This window comes from Oncorhynchus gorbuscha, linkage group LG02 (genome assembly GCF_021184085.1).
Source record: "Oncorhynchus gorbuscha isolate QuinsamMale2020 ecotype Even-year linkage group LG02, OgorEven_v1.0, whole genome shotgun sequence".
Lineage (NCBI taxonomy): Eukaryota > Metazoa > Chordata > Actinopteri > Salmoniformes > Salmonidae > Oncorhynchus > Oncorhynchus gorbuscha.
Genome location: NC_060174.1, coordinates 35,850,088 through 35,868,065, shown reverse-complemented (window position 1 = coordinate 35,868,065; position 17,978 = coordinate 35,850,088). Strand labels below are relative to the sequence as shown.

Sequence of the window (17,978 nt, the reverse complement as noted above, 5' to 3'; positions counted from 1 at the left end):
AGTTGGATAATCTTTGGATGCCGACAGCAGTCGCACCATTGGAAGACAGCTTGGACTGTAGCCCACAAAAACCTATTCCTGCTCGTTTCCCTCGATCCATCAAACACATTTGGTGTGCCATCGTAGTGGTCTCTGACTTGTGGTCAGACTCGCTCTGGTGGAATACATTTAAATATGCGCCTTTTTTCAATGCTGATTTGAATGTCATTGAGAAAACAGAGAAGTGTCATCCTTTCTGAATTTAAGTAATACTCAATTTTTTCAAAAGTATCTGTGATCTGATTACAATATTTTTTTGCAGGTAACATAACGGATTACAGTTACCGTTTTTTTGTAATCCATTACATATACAGTGGGGCAAAAAAAGTATTTAGTCAGCCACCAATTGTGCAAGTTCTCCCACTTAAAAAGATGAGAGGCCTGTCATTTTCATCATAGGTACACTTCAACTATGACAGACAAAATGAGGAAAAATAATCCAGAAAATCACATTGTAGAATTTTAAATTAATTTATTTGCAAATTATGGTGGAAAATAAGTATTTGGTCACCTACAAACAAGCAAGATTTCTGGCTCTCACAGACCTGTAACTTCTTCTTTAAGAGGCTCCTCTGTCCTCCACTCGTTACCTGTATTAATGGCACCTATTTGAACTTGTTATCAGTATAAAAGACACCAGTCCACAACCTCAAACAGTCACACTCCAAACTCCACTATGGCCAACACCAAAGAGCTGTCAAAGGACACCAGAAACAAAATTGTAGACCTGCACCAGGCTGGGAAGACTGAATCTGCAATACGTAAGCAGCTTGGTTTGAAGAAATCAACTGTGGGAGCAATTATTAGGAAATGGAAGACATACAAGACCACTGATAATCTCCCTCGATCTGGGGCTCCATGCAAGATCTCACCCCGTGGGTTCAAAATGATCACAAGAACGGTGAGCAAAAATCCCAGAACCACATGGGGGGGCCTAGTGAATTACCTGCAGAGAGCTGGGACCAAAGTAACAAAGCCTACCATCAGTAATACACTAATCCGCCAGGGACTCAAATCCTGCAGTGCCAGATGTGTCCCCCTGCTTAAGCCAGTACATGTCCAGGCCTGTCTGAAGTTTGCTAGAGAGCATTTGGATGATTCAGAAGAAGATTGGGAGAATGTCATATGGTCAGATGAAACCAAAATATAACTTTTTGGTAAAAACTCAACTCGTCGTGTTTGGAGGACAAAGAATGCTGAGTTGTATCCAAAGAACACCATACCTACTGTGAAGCATGGGGGTGGAAACACCATGTAAAGGAAAGAATGAATGGGGCCAGCAAGGGCATTGAGGATGAAACGTGGCTGGGTCTTTCAGCATGACAATGATCCTAAACACACCGCCCGGGCAACGAAGGAGTGGCTTCGTAAGAAGCATTTCAAGGTCCTGAAGTGGCCTAGCCAGTCTCCAGATCTCAACCCCATAGAAAATCTTTGGAGTGAGTTGAAAGTCCGTTGCCCAGCAACAGCCCCAAAACATCACTGCTCTAGAGGAGATCTGCATGGAGGAAGGGCCAAAATACCAGCAACAGTGTGTGAAAACCTTGTGAAGACTTACAGAAAACGTTTGACCTCTGTCATTGCCAACAAAGGGTATATAACAAAGTATTGAGATAAACTTTTGTTATTGACCAAATACTTATTTTCCACCATAATTTGCAAATTAATTAATTAAAAATCCTACAATGTGATATTCTGGATATCTTTTCTCATTTTGTCTGTCATAGTTGAAGTGTACCTATGATGGAAATTACAGGTCTCTCTCATCTTTTTAAGTGGGAGAACTTGCACAATTGGTGGCTGACTAAATAGTTTTTTGCCCCACTGTATCCATTGATTACTCCCCAACCCTGGTGTTCTATTTCAAGCATGCGTCTGATGGTACAGATGATACAAGGTGTATGAGTTCGATACACTGTATATCCACAACTCAACTGTATTTGATCTATAAATCTATTAATCTAGTATTTTTGTGTCAGAATTGATCAATTATTCCATCCCTTTCTTATTTTCTATAACATCCAATATCAGCATTACAATGATAATCCATTACTTCCCTATTTTCTCCCTCCATCCTTCATCCTCTCCTCCGTAGTCTACTGCTCCCACTCTTTCCCCTTCCTCTCCTCCGCTCCGCCGCATCCAATTGATGCGCAATTACGCACATGCGCAATGGGATGTTTTAGCCATTTGCAGGAAACCAACTAGCAGGAATAATAAATAGCTAAGTGTTTTTCTCTCCTATATGATCAGACCTAACTGTACCTTTCCCCTTCCGTCCCAATGTTTACAGTAGATATAGCTTTAAGAAGAAGATTTGAGGAACATAGACTGTTATGCTGCTCTCTCTGGTTCAAAGGTAATATGTGGATGTTCAGTAGACCCCCTATGTGACTGGATTACTACAGCTCCAAGGAGTCCGCAGACGACAGACACCGCCGTACAGATGTGAGTCTGCGTATTTTTCTAACAGTCGGCGAAATCCCCGACAGCCCATGTAACCCAGGTAATGAAAGCTGCATGGGTTCGTTGTTGACGGCCTGTTATATCGAAATTTGTATGACTTTATTATAGCCTAATCTAGACATAATTATTCTACAGACCAGCGGACTGTTTATCTTAACGCAAATGTGTTTGTTTCGTCAGTGCGAGTTTTGAGTGTCACCTTTGTTTGGCTGTGGTTGTTGACTGGAAAGAAGAGCGCTGTGCCTTTGTAAACTGGTGCAGGCTGTTTGTACCTGTTCTCTCTAGAGTAGGCTAAACGAAGACAGAAGTAGGCTACAATAAATTTAACATCGCCAAAGTCACCATTCCAGTTAAATAATGTATGTCTGTTTCAGCCGGTGTATGTTGGTTACCAGCAGCAGTTGCAGGCTACTGTCAGAGGTACAGTAGTTCCACGTTTTTTAGTATTTTTGGGGGGCCATTATTTGGACATAGCCCTAGGTTATTGATCTATCTGTGTGGAAATGAAAACCTTTAGGGCCAGGGGAGCAGCTATAAGTTAGTAGAGTCTTGCCAATGCCTACAAGTCTGTTGGTTATTGTGTTGCAGTAACAAAGTTATTGGTAGCGTATATGCATTTCTTAATTTATTCACAGTATTTATGTGAATACAACAAAAAAACAATCTGCCTCTCTCAGGTGTGGCTTTGGTAAGCACCGTTATGAACAGCGGTGAGGGGAGGACAGGAGAGAGAACCTGAAAAGAGCCCCAAACTGTTATCCCATCCACCCCTGACCCTGGAAGTGATTGATTCCCTGTGAGGGGTTGTCCTCTCAAACTTTAGCCCTGACCCCAGCCAAAGAACCCCCACCCTGATTCAGACAGAGACAGAGCAGTGCAGAGGGGACCGCAGGCAGAGAGGAGATCCCGGGAGGGGAGGGAGGGGAGAGGGTTGGACACTCAAATGGAGGCAGACAAGAGGAAGAGGAAGATAAAGGAGAAGAAGGAGAAAGAAAGATTGTTGCTGGTGGATGACAGAGAGGAAACGGTGGGGAGAGAGAACCTTGCACCAGCCTTTAGTAGCAAAGACAGAGGAGGAAAGGAGGAGAAACAGAGGGAAGAGGCCATCTCAAACCAAAGCCAAATGTAGTCTATTACCTCGACGGAGCCAGCACAGCTCTGCCTCCTGCACAGTTATGGCCAGTGGCACACTGAACAATAACACCCTCATCACTTCTTCCTCTTCTCCAAAATGCTCTACCTTTTTTTCTCATCTCCTTCCTCAGGGAGAGACAGAGATGAGAGATACAGGAGGAGTGCAGTGCAGTAGTCCTAGTTTTCCTCTGAGCTTTATTAAACCCCAGAAGTCAGCCCTGCCTGAGTCCACCAGCACACCTGTTACAGATGATAGGAGGGCAGACACCACTCACACTTCCCTTATTGCCAATGGAGACACCGCCAAACAACAACCCGAAAGAGACAGATGGAAAAAGAGAGGGATATGGAGAGATAGGAGATAAGGATAGAGAGGGATATGGAGAGATAGGAGATAAGGATAGAGAGGGATATGGAGAGATAGGAGATAAGGATAGAGAGGGAGATGAGAACTTAAAGACCGTTTCTAAATACCTCCACCCCTCTCCGTCCTCTCCTGGCTCACTGAACAGTCACATGGCCTTGATGCACTCCTGGAACTCCTGCAAGATGATCAAATGCCCCAAATGTAACTGGCACTACAAGTCCCAGCAGACACTGCATGCCCACCTCAGAGAAAAACACCCTGCGTCTGGGGGCTTGTGTGTGTGTGGGGGCTCGGGGGAGAAGTGTGTGTGTGTGGAGGGTCAAGGGGTGTGTGTGTGTGTGTACCTTAGCATGGGGAAGGCCCACCCTCGTCTGTCCCGGGGAGAGAGTTATGTCTGTGAGTACAAGCCCTACCGCTGTGGTGTGTGGGATTACACGACCTCCTCGAAAGGAAACCTCAGCATACACATGCAGTCAGACAAACACCTCAGCAACGTACAGGTATCAGGACACACACACCCTGCGCACGGCACACACACACACTCCGCACATAATGGGGGCTACGCTGTCAGAGACACGGCAGGCGAATAGGGCTACGGACGCACACACCCCACAGTCACACAGCCCCCTGCACACACAACACACCCTACCCCAGCCAGCCCCCTTCCCAGGGTAAGAGGTGGCGGTGTGAGGTGTGTGATTATTAGACCAGCATTGCCCGGAATCTTTGCATACACATCACCAGCGAAAAACACATGCCTAACGTGCTGCGCCTGAAACAAACACACAACGTGTTGCAGAGAAGCTATTACCTGGCCCACTGCAGGTGTCTGCCTCCTCAACTCACACACAGCATAGGGGAGAGACCACACACACATACTCAATAACTGTTCTGTTGGGCTCTGTTCACTGGCACATCAAGTTAGGTTGATACAGGTCCTTCTGTAGCTCAGTTGGTAGAGCATGGTGCTTGTAACTGTTCGATCCCGTACGTAGAATGTATGCACATATGACTGTAAGTCGCTTTGGATAAAAGCGTCTGCTAAATGGCATATATTATTATATTATTATTATTATTACTTGATTATATCCATGCTTATATGTACAGTATGTTTTCTCACGGCCTGTTTGTGTGCTGTGTATTCTAGGTGGGGAACAGTCTTTGGATATGCATCAACTATCAGCAGAGGAGCCAGTCGCCCCGGATTCAACCCTGAACCTCTCCCCTTCTCATCCTCCCTCCCCCTCACCATCCCCTTCTCCCCCTCCTCCACTGTCTCTCTCCCCCTCTTCTCCTCTTTCCTGTGGTGTGTTCCAGTGCCTGGTGTGTTCCAGTTTCTCCTCTGACAGTGTGGAGTCTCTTATGTCTCACCTGAGCACCCCCTGCTCCCTGCCCCGTTCTGAGTGGCGCTCTCTGGTGGCTGGAGGCTGCTATTGCAGGCTGTGTGGCTACAGCACCCCCCTCAGTGCTAACTTCACCCTGCACTGCCAGACAGACAGACACAGGGCCCAGTACCAGCTGGCTTCCCACCTCTGGGAGAAGGGGGAGGCCGGGGACAGGGAGGAATTTGGGAAGTTGGTTGCTACAGGCAACCCAGTCCAGCTGAAGTGTAACTTGTGTGACTTCCAGACCACCAGCTTGGAGAAACTGAAAATACACAGCAACAACCCCCAACACCAGGCCAGCCTCAGAGTCTACAGGGTCAGTACACACACACACACGATTTGGAGGCCTGTGTCATTGCTGTACTTGGACTATAAGATTATTTCTAAATATCTGGCATATAGACAGCAAATAAAGCACAGGGACCAGATTTATTTTGTGCATCTTTCTCTCCATCACAGTCTAACCCCAACCTATCACCCTCTCTCTAGTTCTTACAGCAGTACGACAGTGCAGTAGATGGAGGGTCCTGGTTGTTCCACTGTGTCCTGTGTAACTACTCCTCCTGTTCTAAACTCCACCTATTGAGACATACCCACTCCCCTGGTCATCAGAAGAGGGAGCTTCTCTACTTACAGTTAGTGAGAGGCAGGAGCCTGGAGGAAGGGGAGGGGCTAGTGGATACTTTCACCATTAGGAAGTGTCCCAGTCCTGAGACAGGTAAGAGACTTAGCTGGTAATTTCCAAATCCCTCCTATCTGAAGTGTAAATGTAAAGTGTCCACTTGTTCAGTCCCCCTGATGAATTTAAAAGTTTATGATTAATTAAGGCATTGGCAAGAGGGAGTTTCAACCATATTTGTACACCAGTCCAAAACAAGTTGATGAATAGAATGGAGAAAATGATCTGCAGGCCTATAATGTCAACGGAGAGAAGAAACCTGGAGAGATGGAGCAGGGTGAAGAGAGAGTGATAGAGAGAGAAGAAATGATTGATTATGGTCAGGGATCTATTGGGTTAATTGGTTTGTCGAAACAAGCTCGTTACATCTCATATTGCCCCTGACAATGCTAACTTGAGACATCACCACTGAGACACTGCTATTGAACTTAAATGTTCTAGAATAGAGATTTAAAGGGTCAGTTACCCAGACTCAGAGCCTAATCCTGGACTAAAAAGCACTGTCAATAGAGATTCTCCGGCATGATTTTTAGTCTAGCAGCACTAGGCTTAATCAGGACCCGGGAAATCTTCCCTCAGTGTATCAATCAAATGCATTTATAAAGCCCTTTTTACATCATCAGATGTCACAAAGTGCTTATACAGAAACCCAGCCTAAAACCCCAGAGAGCAAGCAATGCAGATGTCTACGCACTGTGGCTAGGAAAAACTCCCTAGAGAGACAGAAACCTAGAGAGGAACCAGGCTCTGAGGGGTGGCCACTCCTCTTCTGGCTACGCTGGGTGGAGATTATAAGAGTACATGGCCATTAAGGCTAGATTGTTCTTCAAGATGTTTAAACTTTCATAGATGATCAGCAGGGTCAAATAACAGTGGTTATAGAGTGTGCAACAGGTCAGAACCTCAGGAGTAAATGTCAGTTTATTTTCATAGCCAAGCATTCAGAGGTAGAGAGAGCAGGTGCAGTAGAGAGATAGATAGATTTATTTAATTTTTTATTTTACCTTTATTTAACTAGGCAAGTCAGTTAAGAACAAATTCTTATTTTCAATGATGGCCTAGGAACAGTGGGTTAACTGCCTGTTCAGGGGCAGAACGACAGATTTGTACCTTGTCAGCTCGGGGGTTTGAACTTGCAACCTTCCGGTTACTAGTCTAACGCTCTAACCACTAGGCTACCCTGATGGAGAGAGCAGGTGCGGAAGATAGAGATAGATGGAGAGAGATACACAGAGAGATAGAGGGAGAGTACCTTTCTGATGACTCTAATTTCCTCTAGTTTCTAACTGTCAGGATTAAATCTGGTCTAACTGTCAGGATTTAAATCTGGTCTAACTCAGTCTGCGACTCTATTAATTAAACAGTCAATACCATGTATTCAGTCTGAATGAACTGGTCTGAACCCCAGAAGGTTTCCTAATAGAAAATGTATACTGGATCAATTATTATACAGTATGTGTGTGTGTTGCTGTGTATTAACATGTAGTACCAGTTTTGACACGCTTTTTATTTACTATTTTCTACATTGTAGAATAATAGTGAAGACCTCAAAACGATGAAATAACACATATGGAATCATCTAGTAACTAAGTATTAAATAAATATAAATATATTTGAGATTTGAGATTCTTGGAAGTAGCCACCCTTTGCCTTGATGACAGCTTTGCACACTCTTGGCATTCTCTCAACCAGCTTCATGAGGATGTCACCTGGAATGCATTTCAATTAACAGGTGTGCCTTGTTAATTTGTGGAATTTATTTCCTTCTTAATGCCTTTTGAGCCAATCAGTTGTGTTGTGACAAGGTAGGGGTAGTATACAGAAGATAGACCTATTTGGTAAAAGACCAAGTCCATATTATGGCAAGAACAGCTCAAATTGTATTTATTTTGTTTCACCTTTATTTAACCAGGTAGGCAAGATGAACACGTTCTCATTTACAATTGCGACCTGACCAAGATAAAGCAAAGCAGTTCGACACATACAACAACACAGAGTTACACATGGAGTAAAACAAACATACAGTCAATAATACAGTAGAAAAATAAGTCTATATACAATGTGAGAAAATGAGGTGAGATAAGGGAGGTAAAGGCAAAAAAAAGCCATGGTGGCGAAGTAAATACAATATCGCAAGTAAAACACTGGAATGGTAGATTTGCAGTGGAAAAATTTGCAAAGTAGAGATAGAAATAATGGGGTGCAAAGGAGCAAAATAAATAAATACAGTAGGGAGAGAGGTAGTTGTTTGGGCTAAATTATAGATGGGCTATGTAAAGGTACAGTAATCTGTGAGCTGCTCTGACAGCTGGTGCAGGCTATTTTGTAAATGACATCGCCGAAGTTGAGGATTGGTAGGATGGTCCGTTTTACGAGGGTATGTTTGGCAGCATGAGTGAAGGATGCTTTGTTGCGAAATAAGAAGCCAATTCTAGATTTAACTTTGGATTGGAGGTGTTTGATGTTTGATGAAGCAAGAGAAACTACAGTCCATCAATACTTTAAGACATGAATGTCAGTCATTCTGGAAAATTTGAAGAACTTTGAACTTTTCTTCAAGTAAAGTCACAAAAACCATCAAGCGTTATGATGAAACTGGCTCTCATGAGGACCGCCACAGGAAAGGAAGACCCAAGGATACCTCTTCTGTAGAGGATAAGTTCATTAGAGTTACCAGCCTCAGATTATAGTTCAAGTAACAGACTCATCTCAACATCAACTGTTCAGAGGAGACTGTGTGAATCAGGTGTTCATGGTCAAATTGCTGCAAAGAAACCACTACTAAAGGACACCAATAAGAAGAAGAGACTTTCTTTGATCCAAGAAACACAAGCATTAGACAGGTGGAAATCTGTGCTTTGGTCTGATGAATCCAAATTTGAGATTTTGGGTTCCAACCGCCATTGTTTGTGAGATGCAGAGAAGGTGAATGGATGATCTCCGCATGTGTGGCTCCCACCGGGAAGCATGGAGGAGGAGATGTGATGGTGTGGGGGTGCTTTGCTGATGACACTATCTGTGATTTATTTAGAATTCAAGGCACACTTAACCAGCATGGCTACCCTAGAATTCTCCAGCAATACGCCAATCCATCTGGTTTGCGCTTAGTGGGACTATCATTTGTTTTTCAATAGGACAATGACCCAACACACACCTCCAGACTGTGTAAGGGCTATTTGACCAAGGAGAGAGATGAAGTGACTCATCAGATGACCTGGCCTCCACAATCACCCGACCTCAACCCAATTGAGATGGTTTGGAATAAGTTGGACCACAGAGTGAAGGGAAAGCAGCCAACAAATGCTCAGCATATGTGGGAAGTTGTTCAAGACAGTTGGAAAAGCACTCTTCGTGAAGCTGGTTGAGAGAATTCTAGGAATGTGCAAAGCTGTCATTATGGCAAAGGGTGGCTACTTTGAAGAATCTAAAATATATTTTGATTTGTTTAACACTTTTTTGTTGTTAATACATGATTCCATATGTGTTATTTCATAGTTTTGATGTCTTCACTATTATTCTACAATGTAGACAAAAAATAAGAAAAAACCTTGAATGAGTAGGTGTGTCCAAACCTTTGACTGGTACTGTATGTGTTACCTTTCTAGGTGGAAGCATTGAGGAGGAGGGGGAGAGGAGAGATTCCCTTTCTCCAGCCAAGAGATCATTCTCTAGGCTGGAGGAGACACAGAGCCCCCTCTCTCCCAAACGCCCCAGAACAGACCAGCGCTCTACTCACCAACAGGCTACTGGCAAGTGCCCACTGTGCCAGGACACAGTGGTATACACACACCTGAGACGCCACCTCATACTCACACACAGTGTGTTCCAGGACTGTGTGGACAGGCTCATGAGTGTGGTAAGTGTGTGTGTTTCTGTGTGTGTGTTCTAGCTACCTTTTCTTAGCAGAAGGGCAGTCAAGTTAGAGGATGCCTGGATATTTTTTTTAAATGCCTTCCTAACCATCTTAAATAAACATGCCCCATTCAAGAAATTTAGAACCAGGAACAGATATAGCCCTTGGTTCTCCCCAGACCTGCCTGCCCTTAACCAACACAAAAACATCCTATGGCGTTCTGCATTAGCATCGAACAGCCCCCGTGATATGCAGCTGTTCAGGGAAGCTAGAAACCGTTATACACAGGCAGTTAGAAAAGCCAAGGCTTGCTTTTTCAAGCAGAAATTTGCTTCCTGCAACACTAACTCAAAAAAGTTCTGAGACACTGTAAAGTCCATGGAGAATAAGAACACCTCCTCCCAGCTGCCCACTGCACTGAAGATAGGAAACACTGTCACCACTGATAAATCCACCATAATTGAGAATTTCAACAAGCATTTTTCTACGGCTGGCCATGCTTTCCACCTGGCTACTCCTACCCCGGTCAACAGCACTGCACCCCCAACAGCAACTCGCCCAACCCTTCCCCATTTCTCCTTCTCCCAAATCCATTCAGCTGATGTTCTGAAAGAGCTGAAAAATCTGGACCCCTACAAATCAGCCGGGCTAGACAATCTGGACCCTTTCTTTCTAAAATTATCTGCCGAAATTGTTGCCACCCCTATTACTAGCCTGTTCAACCTCTCTTTCGTGTCGTCTGAGATTCCCACAGATTGGAAAGCAGCTGCAGTCATCCCCCTCTTCAAAGGGGGGGACACTCTTGACCCAAACTGCTACAGACCTATATCTATCCTACCATGCCTTTCTAAGGTCTTCGAAAGCCAAGTCAACAAACAGATTACCGACCATTTCGAATCTCACCATACCTTCTCTGCTATGCAATCTGGTTTCAGAGCTGGTCATGGGTGCACCTCAGCCACGCTCAAGGTCCTAAATTATATCTTAACCGCCATTGATAAGAAACATTACTGTGCAGCCGTATTCATTGATCTGGCCAAGGCTTTCGACTCTGTCAACCACCACATCCTCATCGGCAGACTCGACAGCCTTGGTTTCTCAAATGATTGCCTCGCCTGGTTCACCAACTACTTCTCTGATAGAGTTCAGTGTGTCAAATCGGAGGGTCTGCTGTCCGGACCTCTGGCAGTCTCTATGGGGGTGCCACAGGGTTAAATTCTTGGACCGACTCTCTTCTTTGTATACATCAATGAGGTCGCTCTTGCTGCTGGTGAGTCCCTGATCCACCTCTACGCAGACGACACCATTCTGTATACTTCCGGCCCTTCTTTGGACACTGTGTTAACAACCCTCCAGGCAAGCTTCAATGCCATACAACTCTCCTTCCGTGGCCTCCAATTGCTCTTAAATACAAGTAAAACTAAATGCATGCTCTTCAACCGATCGCTACCTGCACCTACCCGCCTGTCCAACATCACTACTCTGGACGGCTCTGACTTAGAATACGTGGACAACTACAAATACTTAGGTGTCTGGTTAGACTGTAAACTCTCCTTCCAGACCCATATCAAACATCTCCAATCCAAAGTTAAATCTAGAATTGGCTTCCTATTTCGCAACAAAGCATCCTTCACTCATGCTGCCAAACATACCCATGTAAAACTGACCATCCTACCAATCCTCGACTTTGGCGATGTCATTTACAAAATAGCCTCCAATACCCTACTCAACAAATTGGATGCAGTCTATCACAGTGCAATCCGTTTTGTCACCAAAGCCCCATATACTACCCACCATTGCGACCTGTACGCTCTCGTTGGCTGGCCCTCGCTTCATACTCGTCGCCAAACCCACTGGCTCCATGTCATCTACAAGACCCTGCTAGGTAAAGTCCGCTCTTATCTCAGCTCGCTGGTCACCATAGCATCTCCCACCTGTAGCACATGCTCCAGCAGGTATATCTCTCTAGTCACCCCCAAAACCAATTCTTTCTTTGGCCGCCTCTCCTTCCAGTTCTCTGCTGCCAATGACTGGAACGAACTACAAAAATCTCTGAAACTGGAAAAACTTATCTCCCTCACTAACTTTAAGCACCAACTGTCAGAGCATCTTACAGATTACTGCACCTGTACATAGCCCACCTATAATTTAGCCCAAACAACTACCTCTTTCCCAACTGTATTTAATAAATGTATTTATTTTGCTCCTTTGCACCCCATTATTTTTATTTCTACTTTGCACATTCTTCCATTGCAAAACTACCATTCCAGTGTTTTACTTGCTATATTGTATTTACTTTGCCACCATGGCCCTTTTTGCCTTTACCTCCCTTCTCACCTAATTTGCTCACATTGTATATAGACTTGTTTATACTGTATTATTGACTGTATGTTTGTTTTACTCCATGTGTAACTCTGTGTCGTTGTATCTGTCGAAATGCTTTGCTTTATCTTGGCCAGGTCGCAATTGTAAATGAGAACTTGTTCTCAACTTGCCTACCTGGTTAAATAAAGGTGAAATAAAATAAATAAAAAATAAAAGCTGATGGAGCTTTTAGTGTCTCCAGCAAACAGAGTGCTCATTTTTATCCACATCACCAACCTCCATTACTTTGCCCAGCATGATCAGTGCTCTTTGTCTCCCTCTTTGACTCCCTCTTCCAATTTCCCCCTTCATCCCTCTCTCACCCTCTCCTCTCCTCTCATCTCTCTCACCCTCTCCTCTCATCTCTCTCACCCCTCTCTCATCTCTCTCACCCTCTCCTCTCATCTCTCTCACCCCTCTCCTCTCATCTTTCTCACTCTCTCCTCTCATCTCTCACCCCTCTCCTTTCATCTCTCTCACCCTCTCCTCTCATCTCTCACCCCTCTCCTTTCATCTCTCTCACCCTCTCCTCTCATCTCTCTCACCCTCTCCTCTCATCTCTCTCACCCTCTCCTCTCATCTCTCTCACCCCTCTCCTCTCATCTCTCTCACCCCTCTCCTCTCATCTCTCTCACCCCTCTCCTCTCATATCTCTCACCCCTCTCCTCTCATCTCTCACCCCTCTCCTCTCATCTCTCTCACCCCTCTCCTCTCATCTCTCTCACCCTCTCCTCTCATCTCTCTCACCCTCTCCTCTCATCTCTCTCACCCCTCTCCCTACTCCCTTTTTCTTTAATGCCTTTTCTTATCTCTCCATCTTCTCTCACTTTCTCTATCCCTCTTTCCACTCTCTATCTCTCCATCTTTCTTTCTGCGACCCCTTGTTCTTTCTCTATTCCCATCTCTCCACCCCTTGTTCTGTCTCTGTCTCTCCTCCCCAGCCCCCCCGTTTTCTCTCTGTACCCCACCCCCATTTGCCCTCCCCCTCGTTCTCTCTGATAATAGCACAGGTTCATTAATTCAGACTTGGATTATGATGGCCATTATGTTCCGGGTTTACCAAGCCTGACCTTCACTCTCTCACTGGGGCGTGTGTGTGTGTGTGTGTGTGTGTGTGTGTGTGTGTGTGTGTGTGTGTGTGTGTGTGTGTGTGTGTGTGTGTGTGTGTGTGTGTGTGTGTGTGTGTGTGTGTGTGTGTGTGTGTGTGTGTGTGTGTGTGTGTGTGTGTGTGTGTGTGTGTGTGGTTGATTTAAAAACACTCTTGATTCGGTTTTCCTCCATCAAACAGGAAAGACACTGTTTTGACTGACTATAAAGGCAATCAGTCATCTGGATAGATTCAGACTGACGTTTTAAACCTTTGTTGTTGGTTTCTTTTCCAGGTGGCAGTGGAGCGGCCAGAGATTCTGCAGAAAGAGACACTGCAGATGGAGTCCCACTCAAATATAAAGGAATCTCAAACAAACGATTGCAACACAAACAGCTCTTACATGAAGGAATCCCTCACAAACGAGTCTCAAACAAACAACTACCATACAAAAAAAGAAAAAGTAATCACAGCCAAAGATGTCCCTGCTCTTCTGTCCCCTCCCTGTGAGGACCAGCACCCAGCAGAGGACAACACCTCTCACCTCCTTGAGTCCCCCAGCTCTCCCCCTTCCCCACCCACTCTTTCCTCTCTCTCCCCCAGCAACCTCCCTTCATCCACCTTACCCCTGTCTCCTCCCAGTGATGCCCCTCCCCCCTCTGATTTTCATGGTTTTAGGTTTCTCTGCGGCAGGTGCAGTCTAGCGGTCCGAAGGCAGAACCACGCCATGAGGGCGGCGACAGAGTGCCACCTCTGCCCCAGACGGTGCCGCAGCCAAGAGGCCCTGCAGAGACACCTGCTCAACACACACCTACAGGACCTACACCTACAGGGTACATACCCTGACCAGAGTGGAGCACACATCCAACAACCAATCAGCCTGGAGGGGGAGGAAGAGGAGGGGGAAAGTATGAGTGAAGAAGAGACAGATAAGAAAGAGAAAGATGATGAGGAGGGGGAGAGAGAGCAGGGAAAGGGAGATGAAGGAGAGGATGAAAAGGATGACCCAGATGAGTTGGAGGAGAGGCCCAGTTCAGGGGTTGGTGACAGTGACCAGGGTTCAAGGCAGCAGGAGGAGAAGGAGGCAGGGTCAGAACCCAACCCCTTCAGCAAGGGCTCCAACCCCACTCTGGAGCGGATTTTGGACCCGGCTCAGCCCTACAAGTGTTCCTTCTGCTGTGAGTCCTTCACTCAGAGATCCATCCTGCCGGTCCTCTATAACTCTCTGTCCCACCGAGCCAGAGCCAGATGGGTCCTGCAGGACTCCAGCCCCAGTTCCCCTCACACCCGCTGCAGCCCGGACCCAAGTTCCTACCGCTGCAGAATGTGTCGGGTGGCTTACAGCCAGAGTTCCGCCCTGGACATTCACCTCCGCTCTGTACTGCACCAGACACGAGCCCGTGGAGCTCGGACCCAGCTATCACTGAAACCCCACACCCTCCAAACCCTAGTTCCAGCCTTGGTTCAGACCACTGCCTCCAGCCGTTCACCAGGGGGAGGAGGGGTATCCACCAGGGGAACTCCCCCAACAGCCACCAGATCAGCCCCTTCCTCCCCAAGTCCCTGTTCCTCCCTCAGTGAAGCCCAGCTGAGTGTGGGTGTCTCTGGGAAGGCTGAGGGCCACCAGGCTAAGAGGCGGAGAGTAGAGGACCTGACAGCATCTGGAGGAAAGCAGGACCTAACGTTACTCCAACAGCAGTTAGCCCAGGCCCAGATGCTACAACAGCAACATAAGTTATCCCAGGCCCATATACAGGAACACACAGTCCTCCTCCAGCCCCAGCTCTTTAGTCCAACACTGCTCCCGCACCTCCCCTTACTGCAGCAGAACCTCTTAAAGCAGTTCCTCCCTTCAGCAGCAGAGAGTCTCCAACAGAGGAACCTCCTCTCTCCACTCCAGTTCTCCCCAGACAGCCTGTTTTCTCTACAGCAGCAGATGCTCCAGTCCTTCTACCTCTCTAGAGATCTGCAGCTCAACCCTAACATGAACATTAGTCAGATCACCTCAGCCCTCTCCCTCCAGACCATCGCTGCCCTCTCCTCTCAGACAAATGGGCTTAAACATCCCTCTCCAAAGCTGGTGACAACTAGCATCCAGTCTCCAGCCCAGCCCCCGAAATGTGAGACCCAGGCTGAAACAGCTGACAGTGACTCCCCCCTTCACCAGATGGAGAAAGAGTCAAATCCATCCTCATCTCCTGAGGGAGGTGGAGAGATGCAGGAGAGTGAGAAGAGGGATGGAGCAGAGAAGGCCCTCAGAGTTCTGCTGGAGAGATATGGCTGGGAGCTGGCCCTGCAATCCAATCAGAGCAGACAGAGACAGCAGAACAGAGAGATGGAGGGATGCCTGGAGGAGGAGAAGCAGTGTGGAGAATGTGGGAAGCTGTTCTCTGACTCAGTGATCCTGAAGAGCCATCAGGAGTTTGTTCACCAGCAAATGATCACTCCGGTAGTGTTGGAGACGTTCTCCAGACAGTATGACTGCCTCTACCCCCTCACACCCTTCCCAGTGGGGGACAAAGATAATACTGTTGTTGCACATCTAACCCCAGCCACAGCACTTGTACTTGCACCCTTACCCCCAGCACCAGTCTCAGATTCAATCTTTGACCAAGCCCAATCCCTCTCCCAAGCCTCCATAGGTCCAGATCAAGCTGTACCCACCACACCGGCATCTGTACCTGTAAACTGTTCCACAGACCAAGCCCCAGTTAATTCCTTCTGCCCAGCCCAAGCCTCACCAACACCCTCTCCTCCTCCACCCTCTTCCCAAACACAACCACTTCCAGAGCAGCAGCAGGACACTACGACATCGACAACCACCCCTGCCCCCTCTCCAACTATCATACCCCAGTCCAATCTCTCCATGCATTTCCCCTTATCCCATCTCCCCCTGCCCCCTCTTCCTTTACCAAGCCTCCCCACTCTTCCCTTCCCCATAGACCTCTCTCTCCTCCCCCTTGGTCTAATGCAGCCCATAGTACTCCAGGCTATGCTTCAGTACCAGTCCCTGTTATCATCTGGCCACCAACCACCCCTATCCCTATTCACCAACGCTCACTCCACCCACAAACCATCTCTACCCACATACACTAACACACACTGTGCTCCTAGCCCATCTCTAACCTCATATACGAACACACACTGTGCTCCTAGCCCATCTCTAACCTCATACACGAACACACACTGTGCTCCAAGCCCATCTCTAACCTCATACACGAACACACACTGTGCTCCTAGCCCATCTCTAACCTCATACACGAACACACACTGTGCTCCTAGCCCATCTCTAACCTCATACACGAACACACACTGTGCTCCAAGCCCATCTCTAACTTCATACACGAACACACACTGTGCTCCAAGCCCATCTCTAACCTCATACACGAACACACACTGTGCTCCTAGCCCATCTCTAACCTCATACACGAACACACACTGTGCTCCTAGCCCATCTCTAACCTCATACACGAACACACACTGTGCTCCTAGCCCATCTCTAACCTCATACACGAACACACACTGTGCTCCTAGCCCATCTCTAACCTCATACACGAACACACACTGTGCTCCTAGCCCATCTCTAACCTCATACACGAACACACACTGTGCTCCTAGCCCATCCCTGCCCTTTCTGAAGTGTAGGCTGGAGGAAGGGACATCGGTAACACCTATGAGGGATGTGATGGACGGTGAGAGAGAGGAAGAGGGAGTTAGAGAGGGTGATGAGCAGAGGAGGGATAGGCGCCAGAGGACCACCATCAGTTCAGAGCAGCTAGAGGTTCTGTACCAGCGCTACAGTCTGAACTCCAACCCAACCCGCTCTGTACTGGAGGGCATCATCAGGGACACAGGCCTGAAGAAACGTGTAGTGCAGGTACTCTATCATTCTCATAGTAACATTTCTATAATTATGTAATGGTGATCATGTTGTGTTTGTCTGTACTTCATCAGGTATGGTTCCAGAACACCAGGGCTCGTCAGAGGAAGGGCCAGCTCCAGACCCTGGGGAGAGGAGGAGGTCTGGGTGAGAACCACAGGCGCTGTCCATTCTGCAGGGCTCTCTTCAAGGCTCAGAATGCCCTGGACGCCCATGTCAAGGCCCACCACTGTTCACAGACCGACAGAGTTGCCTATGGCTCATTTAATCAGATGGGTCCTGCAGATGACTCCAGCTTCTCTCACAACCATTGATCCTACAGAGACAGGGAGGGTCACTCTCTCTCCATCCAGCCTTTTCCCTCTCTCTCCCAGCATCCTCCTCTCTCTCTCTCTCTCCATCCCTCCCCAAGCCTGTTTCATCCCTCCCCAAGCCCATGGGGCGTCCCCGCTGAGAGAAAATACATTTCTGGGAAAACCGATTTGTCCTTTGACCTGAACAAACCCCAAATTGAAGAGGAGGAGAAAGAAAAGAAAGAACATCTGTCAGTAAAAAAAATCCCTTTGTCTGACCAGGCCCATCAAATCAAATTTATTGATATAGCCCTTCGTACATCAGCTGATATCTCAAAGTGCTGTACAGAAACCCAGCCGAAAACCCCAAACAGCAAGCAATGCAGGTGTAGAAGCACGGTGGCTAGGAAAAACTCCCTAGAAAGGCCAAA

The 17,978-nt window shown here is 46.9% G+C and overlaps 1 protein-coding gene and 1 pseudogene across 2 annotated transcripts; both read left to right on the top strand.

The window, feature by feature from the left end:
- The first annotated feature begins 2,230 nt into the window (after positions 1-2,230).
- Positions 2,231-17,950, top strand: LOC124001575 (zinc finger homeobox protein 3-like). Of its 2 annotated transcripts, XM_046308484.1 has the most exons (7): positions 2,231-2,487; positions 2,880-2,925; positions 5,154-5,707; positions 5,881-6,109; positions 9,676-9,926; positions 13,670-17,251; positions 17,329-17,950. In XM_046308484.1, the coding sequence occupies exons 3-7, from the start codon at positions 5,174-5,176 to the stop codon at positions 17,566-17,568; spliced, it is 4,836 nt and encodes a 1,611-aa protein (XP_046164440.1). In that variant the 5' UTR covers positions 2,231-2,487; positions 2,880-2,925; positions 5,154-5,173; the 3' UTR covers positions 17,569-17,950. The 2 variants fall into 2 exon arrangements, with proteins under 2 accessions (XP_046164440.1, XP_046164449.1); XM_046308493.1 differs by lacking the exon at positions 2,880-2,925.
- LOC123990074 lies at positions 4,100-4,892 on the top strand (annotated as a pseudogene).
- Positions 17,951-17,978: the final 28 nt, after the last annotated feature.

Coding starts and splice junctions, on each gene's coding strand:
- LOC124001575 (XM_046308493.1), top strand. CDS start 5,174: ATGCATCAACTATCAGCAGAGGAGCCAGTCGCCCCGGATTCAACCCTG. Junction 6,110..9,675: donor GTGTCCCAGTCCTGAGACAG/GTAAGAGACTTA, acceptor TTACCTTTCTAG/GTGGAAGCATTGAGGAGGAG. Junction 9,927..13,669: donor TGGACAGGCTCATGAGTGTG/GTAAGTGTGTGT, acceptor TTTCTTTTCCAG/GTGGCAGTGGAGCGGCCAGA.